This window comes from Camelus dromedarius, chromosome 25 (genome assembly GCF_036321535.1).
Source record: "Camelus dromedarius isolate mCamDro1 chromosome 25, mCamDro1.pat, whole genome shotgun sequence".
Taxonomy (NCBI): domain Eukaryota; kingdom Metazoa; phylum Chordata; class Mammalia; order Artiodactyla; family Camelidae; genus Camelus; species Camelus dromedarius.
Genome location: NC_087460.1, coordinates 21,829,248 through 21,844,300, shown reverse-complemented (window position 1 = coordinate 21,844,300; position 15,053 = coordinate 21,829,248). Strand labels below are relative to the sequence as shown.

General features: G+C 48.1%; 1 protein-coding gene across 5 annotated transcripts in view; it reads right to left on the bottom strand.

Annotated features, from left to right (window-relative positions):
• The window catches only part of LOC135319331 (uncharacterized), a 49,932-nt gene that overhangs the window by 12,389 nt on the left and 22,490 nt on the right, over positions 1 to 15,053 (bottom strand). For 2 of the 5 annotated variants that reach the window (XR_010377852.1, XR_010377851.1), the window contains exon 10: positions 12,907 to 13,028. Coding sequence is in view for 1 of the 5 variants with exons in the window: in XM_064479182.1 (XP_064335252.1) it covers positions 12,400 to 13,028 (629 nt within the window). In the remaining 4 variants the exon portion in view is untranslated. Of the gene's footprint in view, positions 1 to 2,730; positions 6,217 to 11,938; positions 13,029 to 15,053 lie in introns of those variants that run through there. The other 3 variants (XR_010377850.1, XR_010377854.1, XM_064479182.1) reach the window with 3 other exon arrangements.

The following is a 15,053-nucleotide window of genomic DNA, read 5'->3' as shown; positions in this document are numbered from 1 at the left end:
TTTTGAATATTAAATTTCTTAAAAGATAAGATTTTTTTTTTGAGAAAGACAGCAGCTGTATTAAATTTCCTCTCACCAAGAAAGCAATCTTTATCAAGAATAAATACCCCTATGGAAATCCAAAAGACGGGACGTTTCTAGCTAAGTGAACATGCAGATCTCAACTCAAGCCTAAATCCTATCAGATCTCACTCGAACGAGCTCAACAAAGTCCTGGGCTACCCTGAAACTTAGCTCTTCTGTTCCAAATGTTGGCTGAGCTAAGATCATCACACAAGGCAGGGAAGAAGAGAAAAGTCCACCTGGCTGCATCCGTTTTCTTCCAGCCACAAGGTGCCGCTAGGGGGTCCCCGTTAATAAGCCCTCCCCATGAGGAAATCCGGCATCCACACTGCCCCTGCCGTCCCCAAGCAGCCCCGACGCCCCTCTCCCACTGGTGGCCCCCCAGCCTATCAATGGTCTTCTAATGACCCTCCCAGTTGGTGGCACTCTCTCCCTCTTCCCCGCTTCACACACACACACACACACACACACACAGACGGGGCCAGGACAGCCTTCCCAAAGCACAAATTTGATTACATCACCCCCATTTCAAACCCTTCAGAGGCTCCCTGGTCGAGTTCTAGCCTCACCCCCGACCCTGCTCGCCCAGCCTCACCTCAGTACCCAGGTCCCCAATGACCTCAGGCGCCCCCTGACCTGCTGCTACTTCCCACTTGCCTCCAGGCTCATTTTGACGGTTTGTCAAGGGAGCCTTCCTTCCTTCGAACCTCTGCACTTTGGGTTAGGTGCCCCTGCTGTGTTCCTAGAACATTCTATGCTAAGACAACTTCTGACACTGCTAAGCTCTCAAGAAGCAATACATTTTGCTTACTACTGTGAGTGCACCCTCTCTCCCCTGGACACTCAGAATTGCATGTGTTATGAATAAATGAATGAAGGGGTGGGTCTCAAAGGGACGGGCAGAGCTGCTCTCGCCCACCCCGACCCCTTCTTTCTGTAGAACATCAGAAGCAAAACCAGGAGTACCTCCCCTGAGGGTCACTTTCTGCTGACACCCTTCACTGCCTCTTCTGTGTCAGTTCTAGAAAAAACCAAGCTGCTCCAAAGCCCTCCATCCCTAGGCCCACTCCAGTGTCCTCCCAAGCAGGGGCACCCTCCACCCTGGACCACACAGTGCACTCTCCCCGAGTCCCCACCCCACAAGCCTCCAGGCCTCTACCCGGGCTGCTCCTGCCACCTGAGTCACCCTCTTCATTCTTCTCCTGGCTGACTCTTACTCTGTCCTCATAACTGAATGTAGAGCCCACTTCTTCCAGGAAGTCCTCTCTGATGATGTCCTTTAGCTCTTGTCTGGGCTCCCTCTACAGCAGGACTGCTTGGCGACCAACTGGTGTTTGTCCACCTGCTCCTCTGAGACCATGAACTCTTGGAGGCCACGTGGGAAAAAGGAGTGAGACGATAAGAGGGGTGGGAAGAGCAAAAAGCAAAATCACAGCCCAAGTCCCAAATTCAAGGATTCTGTCTCAGAAGAAAAGAATAAAATGTTTAATATGTATGTCATTTGGCTATGATTTTTGTGGCTCATGGAAAGCAAGAGGTTGGTGTTCTAGTCTAAAATCCAAGTTACATGCAAAGAAATGTACATATTCATATCCAAAGGAAACCAGAGCTGCTCAACATCAGTTTGCAGTTAAAATCAAAGGAACTTTGATAAAGGCAATCTCTCTCTTTTTTTTTTTTCTTTTGTATCATATAGTTGTAGAAGTATTTGTATAACTAAGGGATGGCTACAGCCTATGATTCTGCACTGGAGTGTTTGGGGCTGAGAAAGCCCAGATTACATGCACTGTGTAAATACAATCACACCAACACACTGACAGGCGCCCTAGTGGCTGAGCTGAAGTTCCAAAGCAGACAACCTTACGTTGCAAGACAGCTCTCATTAGAAAGTAAGGAATGCAATGTTCTGTACTCAATTACATACGTTAAATGGGCCATTAAGCGATAGTGCATCTTGTCTAATGAAACCCCAAAATAAATTGTTAAAGTCGATTTTCTCCATCTGACCCTTCTTTGCTAACTTTGGATATTAAACCCTCACTCCATACGGAAAGCTCAGGCCTATGCTGCAGCAGGTTACATCCCGTGGAAGAAAGCCTATCAAGGGAGAACTGGAGAGTTTCCCTTCAGAAGCTGCTAAGTCTGGTTTTGCACCTGTACGTCATTTGCAACCACGTCATTTGCAACCACGTCATCGTCAAAGGTGTAAGACCTTACCTCTGTGGGGCGAAAATCACTGTGGTGCTTCTGAACCATTAAAGAACACTGAGCTTTGTGAAACAGTCCTGAGGCACTTAAATCGTACTTTTTGTGAAAGGCTCCAAAACTGACCCAATTCACCAATCTAGGTAAAACAGGGAGGTACCGGAATTAGTAGAGAGAACATGCCCTTGAAGTCTGACAAGGCCCTGCTTGAATCCTGCTACAGCATTGACTAGCCGCTAAACGGACCAATTCCATAACCCCTCTGAGAAGGCTTCCCAATCTGCAAAAGGGGGCTGCCACCGCCCACCTCGGAGGCATGGATGTGAATGCAACACGCAAGTAGTGCGGCCGACTGGCACCTGACACGGGGCCTGGCTAGTTTCCCTCCGCTGCCCTTCTCCCCCTTTAAACATGCATTGTTCCCCCTGGTAAGGGTCAAGCCCCCGGAACAGACTGCCCGATCCTCCTGTGTATCCCCGGATACATGCCTTACCCTTAGGAGGCCAGAAAAAGAACTATCTCCTCCAACGTCACTATCAATGTTCTTAAGAGTCTGGGTTTTTTTTTTAACTCTATTTTGCAGGGAGAGTATTCCAGAAATGTCCAACCACCATTCTCCAATTTGTCTCCTCTCCCAGCGCCCGTCCCTTCTCACCTCAAATCTTCTGTCTGCTGGCCTTTTGTTCGTGGGAAAGAGAGTCCCCTAAGGTGGAGACTACCTAGTCCTCTGTCCCTCCCTCACAGGTGAGTGTGACTACCTTCTCCCCACTCCCCACTCCGACTCCAGCTTCCGAGGAGTTTCCCCTCCTGGACCATGCAGCCTCTGCATCATCCCAAGACACGCATGCGTGGCCACAACCCTCCCTTCAGATTTCTTCCTGGGTGGCCCTGCCCACCCCCAAGACCCTTAAGGATAAATGCCATTGCTCTGAAAATCCCAAACGCCACTGACTGACACACCAAAGCTGCATGGTCTGGGCTTTCTTCCCACCCAGGCACAGCCCTGCCCCGCCTCAGCCTCAGTCTGCACCTCTCGAGATGAGCTCATCCACCTGCACGGCTGTGAACACCAGCTAAGAATGACGACTCCCAACATGTATCTCTAGCCAGCTCCTTCACCTGAGCCCCGGGGCCATAGACCCGAGTGCCTCTTTGAAGTCCTAACTTGGATGACAAATGGAATCTTAAAAATGCCTCATGTCCACCATTTACTCTAGAGTTCTATTCCTGGCAGGTACCTCCCAGGCTCCCGATTTTAGTAACAGACCCAGAACCCACCTAGGTGTTTGAGGTCACATTCAATTTCCCTTGTTCCTCCCCCCGGCCCTGCCCTGGAATCAGTCCTGTCATTTCTATCACTAAGCCAGTCTCAAGTCTGGTTCTGCAAGGACCACGGATGGAACCCCACAAGCTCACAGCAAGGTGCAGTGCATCACAGTCCTCTGAAGAGTGCTTCCTGGAGGGGGAGGCATCTCCTTCCTCTGGTCACCTCAGAAGGCACTGGATTCTCACAAAGGAGGCCCAGGAGAAGGGACTCAAGGTTCTCCTGTGGTCTGAACTTTGAAGGGCCCGAGGTTTGGGGGAGTTCCTAGTTAGCAGACACACCTGCCAGTGAGCAGATGAGGATTGGGAAACCCAGGCAAGGCTGTTCTCACTCCGACCCCTGGGCTATTGGGAGCCACGGGAAAAGCCTGTGTTCAGGGCACAGCCCAGCCTTCACAGATCCCAGCCTGCATTTGCCAACCCAGATAGCCTAGACTCCTACTTGCGACTCTTACTTCTGTTCTGTTCCCCCCGAGAATATGATGGACTCTTTCAGAATTTCTGGCCTGTCTCAAGCGAGACCAAGTCAGTGAAGGATGAAATGTCCACAATTGGACCAGAGCATGAAAGGAGAAACAAGGTCTCATGGCCAGCATGACGGTGGTGGCCAAACCCTTCCCCCGGGTGAGATGAACCAGGGTGTGGGTGAGAATGCAAGGTCACTTCACGGCTGACTGGGGTGTTGGAGACTCACTACCGCAAACTAACGACACGGCCATCAGTGGTGGACGTCAGCTGCAACAGACACGGAGTCAGCTATTTACTGCCAACTTGGGTTAATAGTAAAGGCTGGTGCAGGGAGGCCTGCATGGCTGCTGAGGCAAACCACAGACCCGGCTCTGAATGCCCACTGGCTGGAGCAGAGAGGAAGGTACGGTCCCCTTTAGCGGTCCCTGTGTCCACCAGATCCAAGTGAGCCAGCTACTTAGGAGAAGGCCATGTTGTTCTGATACTCAGAAAAACCAGCCTCGTAAAGGGAAAATAAGAGTGGCATGGATTTTAGACCCGCTCCTGCCTCTCTATGAAGGCAAAGTAAAGTAAATGGCACGGGGAAAGTGAATGCAAAAACAAAAAGCAAAAAACCGGTGACTACTTCCTCCAACAGCATCCTCTGCAGCTGCTCACCCCCGAGCCTGCCACTTCCTCACCAGTGACCGCCGGCCAGGAAGCTCCGTCACGCACCTCACACAGCGACAGCCCGGAACCGCGTGCCAAGCACGTTTGTGTAAAAGCCAGAATTAAGGAAGATGCTGCAGATTTTGCCTTTCCAAGTTTAAATCCTCCATGAAAAAAATCCCTCAGCAGCCGCCTAAATCAATTCGCATCTCACTTCTGCAAAACAATCAAACAAATTTAGTAAGGGCGCATTTGTCACCAAACATAAGGAGGACCAAACTGGTTCCTCAAAGCAAGGATTTTAACAGGTATCAATCACCAGTGGGTGATGTGCTAACAAAGCAAAAATTCCAAAATACTAGAAAATAAAAAGATGACTAGGATAATATATGGATCAAGGCAACTGTTAAGTTTTTGCTTTTTAAATGATGGGGACAGCACGGAGGACAATCTGGCTATTTCCAATGCAGGGTGTGCACAGCCCACTTTTCAGACACAACAACATGCTCACAGGGCGGTACGAGATAGAAAGGGAAATAGAAAAAGGAAAAGAGGAACAGCGAAAATTAGAAACACATGAGAACAAAAATAACTGACAGCAATTAGAAGAATTTAGTTGAGTTTGGTAAGGACAGGGATGAGGGGACGGTGAGACCCACCCTCACCTATTGTTCCAGGGAAGGCAGGGGCCTGAGGCGAGTGGCGCTGCCGGGGGACCCCAACGTCGTCAGCGCCCCAAACCTAAACTTCACCTAGATGCGTGTAGACAGCTTTTGAGCTACAAAATGTGGTCGCATTTCAAGCTGGACAATTTTACTCACTCCCACCAAGAGTAACAGGAGAGAATTAGGCTCTGTTCCTGCACCAAAGCATTGTTTAAAAAAGTAATGACTGTGGAATAGTAAAAGCAACAATGGAGTAAAAGTTACTGGAAGAGAACGTACTTGACCCGAGCTCACTGGCCGCGTTATCTCACTGACGTTCAGATGCTGGCTGAGCCCTTACGGTACCAAAACAGACAGACCCACCAGGAGGGAGGTTTAATGCGCTGCTGTATTTTGATGCCGAGAGCCATGCCTGGTACACGAGGTTCTGGGTAAACAATGGTCACAGTGTCAACCACTATGGGCTAAGCACACAACCAGCTACTCCGCCAAATCCCAAGGACAGACTTCAAAAGGCAAAAACAAGCTGGTATTCTCTGGTGGGTCTGCAGACTCAGAGCCAAGCAGTTGCTGAGCAAACATGTCACCAGTGCCTCCTGTGACAAAAGAGGAGGCACTGGCCAGGGGGCTGGGGCAGGGCTCCAGGCTTCCACTGCTCACCCACCATTCTGTCCAGGGGGAGAAGGTGGTCCCTGCTTACGTTGCACCAATGCACCTACATTGACTGACGCCTGGGGACTCAGCAGGAGGTGACAGGTGACGGGAATGGAGCCAGCCTGGGAGTGGCACGGTGCTGGCATCTGTGTCCTCAGCTTTGTCCAGGCCACTACATCTGCCAGCTCATCTACAAGAAGCAGAAAGGGAGAAAGCCGTGTAGATCACAGAGCCCTGCCAGGACAAGTACAGGTCATGGCCACGACATTACTCACCCCTTCCTTAAGCCATAGAGGTATGTCCGGGAGGAAGTGAATATTCATAAAGAGCCCGCCAGGCACCACAAGCAGGTGGGACTCGGGTCCCCTGTGCCTGTCACTCACAGGACTGGTCTGGACTTTCTTTTTATCAATTCTCTGGCATCTTCTCCTCCAACTTACCAACAACCAGAAAGTAGAATCTGATTTTAGACTCACAGAGAATCGCAGAACACCTCCTCCACATCGGGCCCGGCAGCACGTGCCAGGTCCTCCGATCGTCACCTGTGGGACCGCCATGAGCCCTCTCCAGACTCAAGGCCCGAGGCCGTAGGCCGGGGGGACACAGATTCCCACACTCTCCCCAGCAAAGGGGGACCACCTCTCGGCAAAGGCATCTCACCCTCTTCTGCCCGAGGGACATCTCGATAGATACAAAGGGAAACAGAGCAGAAGGTTGGGGGGTAGGCAGCCCAGAAGGGCTCGTCTGCACTTCCAAGGCAAAGTGGGTCCGTTGACCTAATCACAGGTACAAAGTGAGGACGAATCTTTCCCTGCTGTGCCCCATACTCCGTGACACGTCTTTCCCTGCGTAAGGAGCTCATTTGGAAGCCCCTGGCAGTGTTTCTGTTGTCCTAAATTGGCATGGTGGTTGTCAGGCAGGGAGAGAGGGCCTGAGCCGTGCAGGTGCTGGACCTCGGAGGCAGGAGACACTGGCTCCAGCCCCAGCTCAACCAGCGCCTCATTCTGCGTCTCAGGATTCAGCATGACATCTATAAGCAAAGGGATGAGACTGTCCCAGGACAGGCTGTCCAACAGGAATGAAATGAGAGCCATGTAAAGAAAGTTTCCCAGTTGCCACATTTAAAAAGGTAACCCCCCCAAAAAAAACCTAGAAACTGATTTTAAGAACATATCTTACTTATTCTACTGTATGTAAAATACTATCATTTTGACATGTAATCAATAAAGAAAGTAACAAGATAGTTTACATTCTTTTTACTAGACAAGTCTCAGCATCTGATGTGCATTTGACCTAGAGCACATCTCAGCTCAGAGCAGCCTCCTCCCCAGCTCTGCTAGCATCAGTGGCTTTGGCTACTCTATTGGACAGCAACTCCAGGGGTCACACCAGGGGAATTGGCTGAAAAGCTGGAGTAAGTGTCCATAATAACCCTAAAAGAATCTGTCTGAAACAAAGGCAGATCCACTTTTAAACGTCTGAAAACCGGCGGGTTGCACCTCCCTCACGCCTTGGCTACAAGACAGCCCTCCTCCTTGCTGATCCCTTTCTGTATGTAGGGAAGCAACCCTTCACACAGCCAGGGTGGCCGGGCATCCAGGTAGACTTTCCTGCTCTCTGTGTCCAGTCCCACGAAGTCCTCCTTCTAAAACAGGATGTAGAGCAGGAGGATCTTGTCCAAAGGCTTGTCAGATGCACGGTCCAGCCACTTGGACTTGAGCATGATGAAGAGAGACTCAGTGAAGTCCTCGATCCTCTTCTCCACCACCCTGCAGTCCTCGTAAATTGAAGGCCACGTCGGTGCGCTGCTGCTCGGCCACCTCCCCATGCAGCACAAAGACAAAGAGCCTAGAGTCATAGAGCGTGGTGCCATACAGCTCCTCTGCACGTGGAGCTTCTCGAAGGTCTTGGCCAAGAGGCAGTCGGTAATGGTGACAAGGCCCACGACCTTACCGTGGGTCTGGAAGTCGCTCCACCCATTCTCGTGCGCACAGTGGTGACTGTAGTGGATACAGAGTGCCCACTGCCAGCCGCACAGGCTGATCTGCCTCACCAAGGAGATTCGCTTATAGATGCAGAAGAAATTCTGCTCTGAGATGATCCCCAAGGGTTGGACCACCACGAGGAGAGTCTGGTGGTCCTCAGCACACTGCACGTAGTCAGGGATGCTCATGTTGCAGGCCCTGACGAGAGGGAAGAGGAGACCGAGGTACATACAGTGCTGCAGGCTGCGGGCCTCACTGGGTTGCGGTGACCTGGTGTGTACCAGTCAGAAGGCAGGGGAAGCCCAAGCAAAGCCGGGGGTACAGTTTGTCCTCAGCGTCTGCACATCGCTACCGCAGCTCGGATCACATTACGCAGCTTTTGGTCTAGGCTTCCGACCTCTGCAGAAAAGGGTCATTTCTTGTTTTCTGTTTCCAATCACCTAGCCAGGCCCTGATGCAAAGTCAGTGCTCAAAACTGCTGAATAAAGGAATGAATAAAGGAACTGCTTCCACACCCCTCAGCAGGATATAATGCAAAGAAACACGGTAGGATCAAAAGACCTGGATTTCAACTCCAATTTATTTGAACTCCTAAGCTGCAGAATACTTGATAAGAAAACTTGCTTTGGGGAGGAGGGTACAGTTCAGTGGTAGAGCACATGCTTAGCATGTATGAGGTCCTGGGTTGAATCCTCAGTACCTCAATTTAAAAAAATGGAACAAATAAATAAACCTATTTACCCCCCTCAAAAAATATTTTTTGAATTCCAAATTCAAGAAAAAAAAAACACCTTGCAATTGACAAAACATTGTAAACATGAGTATACTTCAATTAAAAAAAAATTCTTGCCTTACAAGAATATATCTGGATTATGGAAGTTTACAAATGTAAAATGCCTAGGGTACCACCTGCATAAGAAGGAGGAATGGTACAAATTTACTATCCCTCATTTATGAGCTATATTTCCTTTGGCGGGTTTATAACCTCTCAGAGCTAATTTTCTCAGATTAAAAAAAGAAGGAAACATTACCGGATTCTCCATACTGCTGAAGAATCAGATAAACCTATGATAGCATCTGACACACAGAGTTTACTCAATAAATGCTTGTTGAATGAAGGAATAAACAAGCAAAGTGAATGCTGCTCCCTGCCACAGAGCATCATGATGGTACTGCCAGGAAATCCCAAGCCCACGTTTCACCCGGCTCTACACTAACCATGGGTGACCCGGGCAGGCCTGTGTGCTCCTCTTAACCCCAGTTTAATCATGAACAGAAATGAGGGCAATAACGCAAACCTCAAAGGTTTAGTGAGTCATTACTGAATTGTATCCCAACTCTGCAAGATGGAACCTTTAAAGAAATTTGGGCAAACAGTCCGTAGGCCCTCTCCATATTATCTCTTACAACTACATGGGAATCTACATTATATCTCAAAATAAAAAGTCTAATTTATTAAAGAGGCTATTGAGGTAAAATGAGCTCACTGTCTCAAATAAGGGACACACAGTACAAATAGGTCAATGCCCAGCCCATGAGAAACACTCAGTAAACATTCCCACGGAGCCCACTGGTCCCTCCAACTTCAGAGCACGATGATGTGTCCTCATGGCCAGAGGCCCCTGCACCTGAAGCTAACAAAGCTAATGGTCCCCACTTTCAAGACCCTCTGCCACCACCATAGGTCTAATTTTGTACTTGTAATTTTTTTCTTTTTATTAAATAAAAAAACGTAATTGCACAGCCTTCAGGTCACCAAAACCTGACTACAGAGATCATGATGGCAGCCCTTCTTCATGAAACAATAAAATGAAAAGCCATTTCCACAAGATCTCTGTGTAAATCTACTAGGAAACTTCATCCTGGACTGAGAGGAAGAGGACTGGGGAGGAGGGGGCAATCTGCGGCACACAGACCCATGGGCCACCTATCCCACGATGGACTTTAGACGCAACCCTCACCCTCAAGGAACTTCAAAATAGACACAGACAGAGTGCTGTGGACAAGATTTTTTTTTTTTTAAAGAAATCTCTGATTCCCTCGCAGGTTTTGTTTCTACCGAGAAACAAATGTCTTACGTGTATAATGTTTCACAAAAGACTTAAATTATTATCACCCCAACTTGACGCATTAAGAAACTGAGGGAGAAGGTTTATCACATTGTGCAAGATTAGAGAGAGGCAAAAAAAAAAAAAAATTAGAGAGAGGACACGTCGGACACTGTATTTAAACCCAAGCCCCTGTTCCAGTGCTCACACTAGAAAGTGGGATATACTGCCCCTTTCCTGCCCTCTCCCTGCAATAAAAGTCTGAAGAGTCTTTTCTGTGCCACCTGGAATCATAATCACTTCAATTTTCCACAAAGAGCTATGTCACTCCTTGGAGGATGTGTCAAAATTTATATGTTGAATGGGAGGAGAGATTTGTATTTTCTGTTTCTCAAAGGAAACATGGCTTAAAAGAAACTGAAAAGCACTTTTCTAGTCTAAGTCTTCATTGTACCGAGAAGGAAACGGAGGTTCAGAAGAGATGAGAAAAAGGCCTTATTAACAAATATTGCCTCAGCGCAGCACCAAGCCAGCCTTGGGCACTTCTGTGGGAGGATCTGGAAGGCCCAGGGGAATGAGTCTTAGAAAACGGAAAGAGAAGAAGCATACAAGGCCCCGTCTCTAAACCACCATACCATGAAGTTCCACCAAATTACCCAGTATGGGTACAGCCAATATTAAGGTGGGCTAAACAGGTTATAGAAACCTGGAAGTCTCAACCATAGTGGAAATTCCAACATTTACTATGTTTTTTTTCCCATTTCAAGCATCAGCTCAGTGGGCACTCTGTACCAGGCACTACACGAGGCCTGGAGTTGTCCCAAATACACAACTCTTATATCACGTGTGCAAACCACACACAGGCCCACCAGAAGGAAAGTGCCCACAGATAAGGTGGAATTACTGAAACTGAAAGCAGCCAACCAGCATATATTACTAGCAAAAACGGTGCTGCTAGAAATAGACTCATGGACATAGAAAGCAAACTGTGGTTAGCAGGCAGGAAAAGGGGGATTAACAGATACACATTAATAAATATAAAATAAATGACAAGGACCTACTATATAGCACAGGGAACTATATTCAATTTCTTGTAATGAGTTGTACTAAAAACAATCTAAAACATATGTAGATACATATGCAAATGTTTATAACTGAATCTCTGCTGTACATCTGAAACTAACATTCTAAATTGACTACACTTCAATAAAAAATAATTTTAAAAAATAAGTAAAAATAAAAGCAACGCCATTTAGAAAAAATAAAAGAATACTCTGATCTCCTTAGCTGTAGGTGCTGGATTATTCTGGTTAGAAACACCAAGTCCACTGGATCACTCCAGCACTGGCTGTCACTCTTTCTGACCATCAGAGAGTCACTTGGCTTTAGTGAGTTTACTTTTCTCTTCTGTGAAAGGCTTCAGTTGCAACTAACGATGTATAGAATCTCATCATTCACAAACCCAACAATTAATGAGGAATTCCCATGGGCCATGCTCTGGAAATATGAAAGTATAGGGTCCGAGATATATTCATGGGTAGAAGAAATTTATGCCATAAAGACGTTAATTCTTCTTGCTTTGATAGACAGATTCAATACAATTCTGTTTAGATTTCCTAGCAGATATTTTACGGGTAACAAAATAATTTATGGTCAGGAACAGCGAAGAAAATTCTTTAGAACCAGCACTGGGAAGGGGTGGATAGATCACTCATTTCCACTGGTCTTTCTGAAGTGATGAAAACGTTCTGGAATATTAATGGTTGCACCAATGTGAATATGCTAAAGCTGCTGAATTGTAGCATTTAAGTGGGTGGACTTCATGGTGTGTGAACAATATCACAATAAAGATGTTAAATGAAAAAATATTTCTTGACAATTATTTTTCCCTCTATACAACTAGTCTGCCCCACAATTTAAGAAGAACAAAAAAACCCAAAACAAACCAAATTTTGCCAGGAGCTCTTTAGGACTGCAATGTCCCTGAGTCTCCAACGCCTCTGGTGGTGCTGTTCCTGTTAACACACCCTAGCTGGGCTGGGCTAGTTAGGGACTGTAACTATCTTTTTAAGATCGACGGTCACACGTTTCACCCTGGGAGAGGGAAGGATGGAGGATGTCACAGCCTCATGCCTTCAGCTCATTTTTAACTGAACCAAGCCTTGCTTTCAACACTGTAATCCCTCTCACTATAAAAACAGTGACATCATCAAGCACCGCCATCATAACACGTGAAAGTGTTCAAGGTACTTACCTGGGGCAGAAACACTGAGGGAGGAGACGGAAGCTCGCTCAGCACTGACGCTCCCTTTTCCCGACTCCACCAGGAGAAGCAGGGGTTCACAGCCGGAGGCTCTCAGCCCGGGGAGCATCGCAGACGCCACTGAGCTGGTCCCCAGGGAGCGGGAAAGGGAGAGGAGGGCAGCATCGGGGTCGTGGGGCAGGGTAAGGGGGGGGACGCCGGCTGTAGCCCCGCTCGGAGGCCAGCCCCAGCCCCAGCCGCCCGCCCCCGTCCGGGTCTGCAGACCCCGCCCGCCAGGGACACAGCCCTCCCAGGGGCGGGGACGGGCCAGCGGCCGAGGAGAGGAAGCTCGGGAGGAGAGGACTCGCAGGCGGGAGAGGGGAAGGGGACGCCAGCCGCGGACTGAGGGGAGCCCGGCTGGGGCGAGAGGCGGCAGTTGCACACCTGGCCCTGGAGAGCTGTGGCTGGGGCGCCGGGGCAGAAGCAAAAGTCCTACCGGGCGAAAGAGCTGAGCAGCCTTTGGGGCCGATCCCAGGCTCGGAGCTGGAGCTTCCAACCCTCGTTCCAGCTGGCACTGACTGCGCATGCGCAGGAGGGCCAGCGATCCTATCTGGGTTCTGCGAGAGAAGGTGGGGAAGCGAGGGACGGAGAAGATGGGAGGAGGGGGGGAGAAGGGGAAAAGTGGAGGGAGAGACATGGACAGGAGGAGCAGAGAGAAGGCAGGGATCTGGTGGGTGGAGAGTAGCAGAGATGGAGAGAAATAGTTTTAACTCTGGGGGCATCCTGAAGGAGGCAGCAGTCCTGCCTCTGCACACTTCTGTAACCCTTCAAGGCCCGAAGCTCATATTTTACATCCCTGGACCAGCCCTCCACCCAAGGCCTCTGCAGGACCCCTACGGGGATCACACCCGTTGCTCCAAGCGGAGCTGGGTTTCCTTTTGCTCTGGGAACCAAGCACCCGCAGGTGTTGTCGCTCAGAACTACCTTGGAAAGAGTACATAATCCCCTTTTACACGCTGGGACACAGGCAGGCAAGATCTCTGCCTTACTTCCACTGTCCCAGGTGTTGTGCTGGCGGGGAGCGGGAGGTACAAGGTCAGATCCCAGAAGGAGCATACTGCCTGAGTGTTGGTGCATAGTCCCCATCCCTCCTGGGTAAACCACACCCCACCCTCGGGGAACAATCAAGGGCACACAGTATGTCCCTGGGTGTGGGATAGCTGCCCGCAATTTCAGTGCCCAGCTTGCTAGGAAGATTGGAGTGTTACTGAGTCCAAATTCATTCTCCTTAGTGCAGGACAGGCCAGTAAGTTGGGAGACCAGGTGTTGGGGCATGGAATAGCAACTTTCTGTAGACCTAGATGGCAAATTAATGTCCTGGAAAACCATCTCCCCAAGTCAGAATTCAGGCTTCTTTCCTACGAGCTTGGTTTTTGCAATCTTCTTGATGTAGGAATTCTTTGTTGTTAGAATCCTTTGTTCTTGCAGCTATCTGCCTGGGTCAGATCCCTGTAAACCTCCAACAAAACAAACGTTATTTTCTATTAAGTAACTTGTTATCTTTATATGAATGGAAAAGTGTTAAATATCCTTAAAGGTCAGAGCCTTCAAAATAGGCTCTCCTGTATATTTTAGGCTCTAGGCAACATTGTTTTACAAGCAAGATGAAGCCTAGGAGACAGAGCACAGGGTTAAAGTCAAAGGAACAGATCTAATATGGAGTCAGATTTGTTCTTTTCTATTACCAGGGCAGAAGACACTTGAGGATTTAAATCCCTTTAAGTTAAAAATAAGTAATACTTTAAAGGAATTTACATACATAGGTCGGAATGTGCATAGCATATCTGGAAAACACACAAAGGATTGTAAACAGTGGCATCTCCAGGGAGGGCTGAAAGAAGAGAGGATGAGGGAAAACTTCTTTCACTTATGTATTTTTCTGCTCTGTTTGAATTTTTTTAACCACATGCACGTATTTCTTTTTCAGTTAAAAAAATGTGTAATGGAGCAAAGGAGTAGCAAGCTCAGCAAACACAGCAGCCATGGAATCACTGAGCCATCACTTTTGATCTAAGCCAGGAAGCATTTATTGACTCTCTCCTATGTCCCCAGTGCTGTTTTAAGACTTCTTTTATTTTTTTTTATAAAATAATAAAGTGCTATTCCTCACCCCTGCCCATGGCTGGTGGAAAACCAACTGAGTTTTTATTGAGTTGTTTTCCAAGAAGTAGAGATCAGTTATAAACAGAACACATCTTCAGGGCAAAACAGGCGGAGTGGTTTTCCAGCAGGCCAGATAGCTATGAAGGGTTTTCAACAGAGGCACACAGAGGCTGAGAGAGAAAGCCTCCAGGACCCTACAAAAAGCTGCCGAAACTGCCTTCTCCGTGGCACTACTGAAATAGGAAAGAAAAAATCTGACTCCATATTAGATCTGTTCCTTTGACTTTAACCCTGTGCCCTGTTTCCTAGGCTTAGTCTTGTTGGTTCTGCACCTTTTGTAAAACAATGTTGCCTAGAGCCTGAAATATACAGGAGACCCTATTCTCAAGGCTCTGACTTTGAAGGATATTAACACTTTTCTATTCACATAAAGATAACAAGTTACAGAATAGAAAATAACATTTGTTTGTCGGAGGTTTACACGGATGTGACCCAGGTGAAGAGCTGCAAGAACAAAGGATTCTAACAACAAAGAATTCATACACCAAGTTTGCAACAACCAAGCATTCCCACTTCCCATTTTTAATAT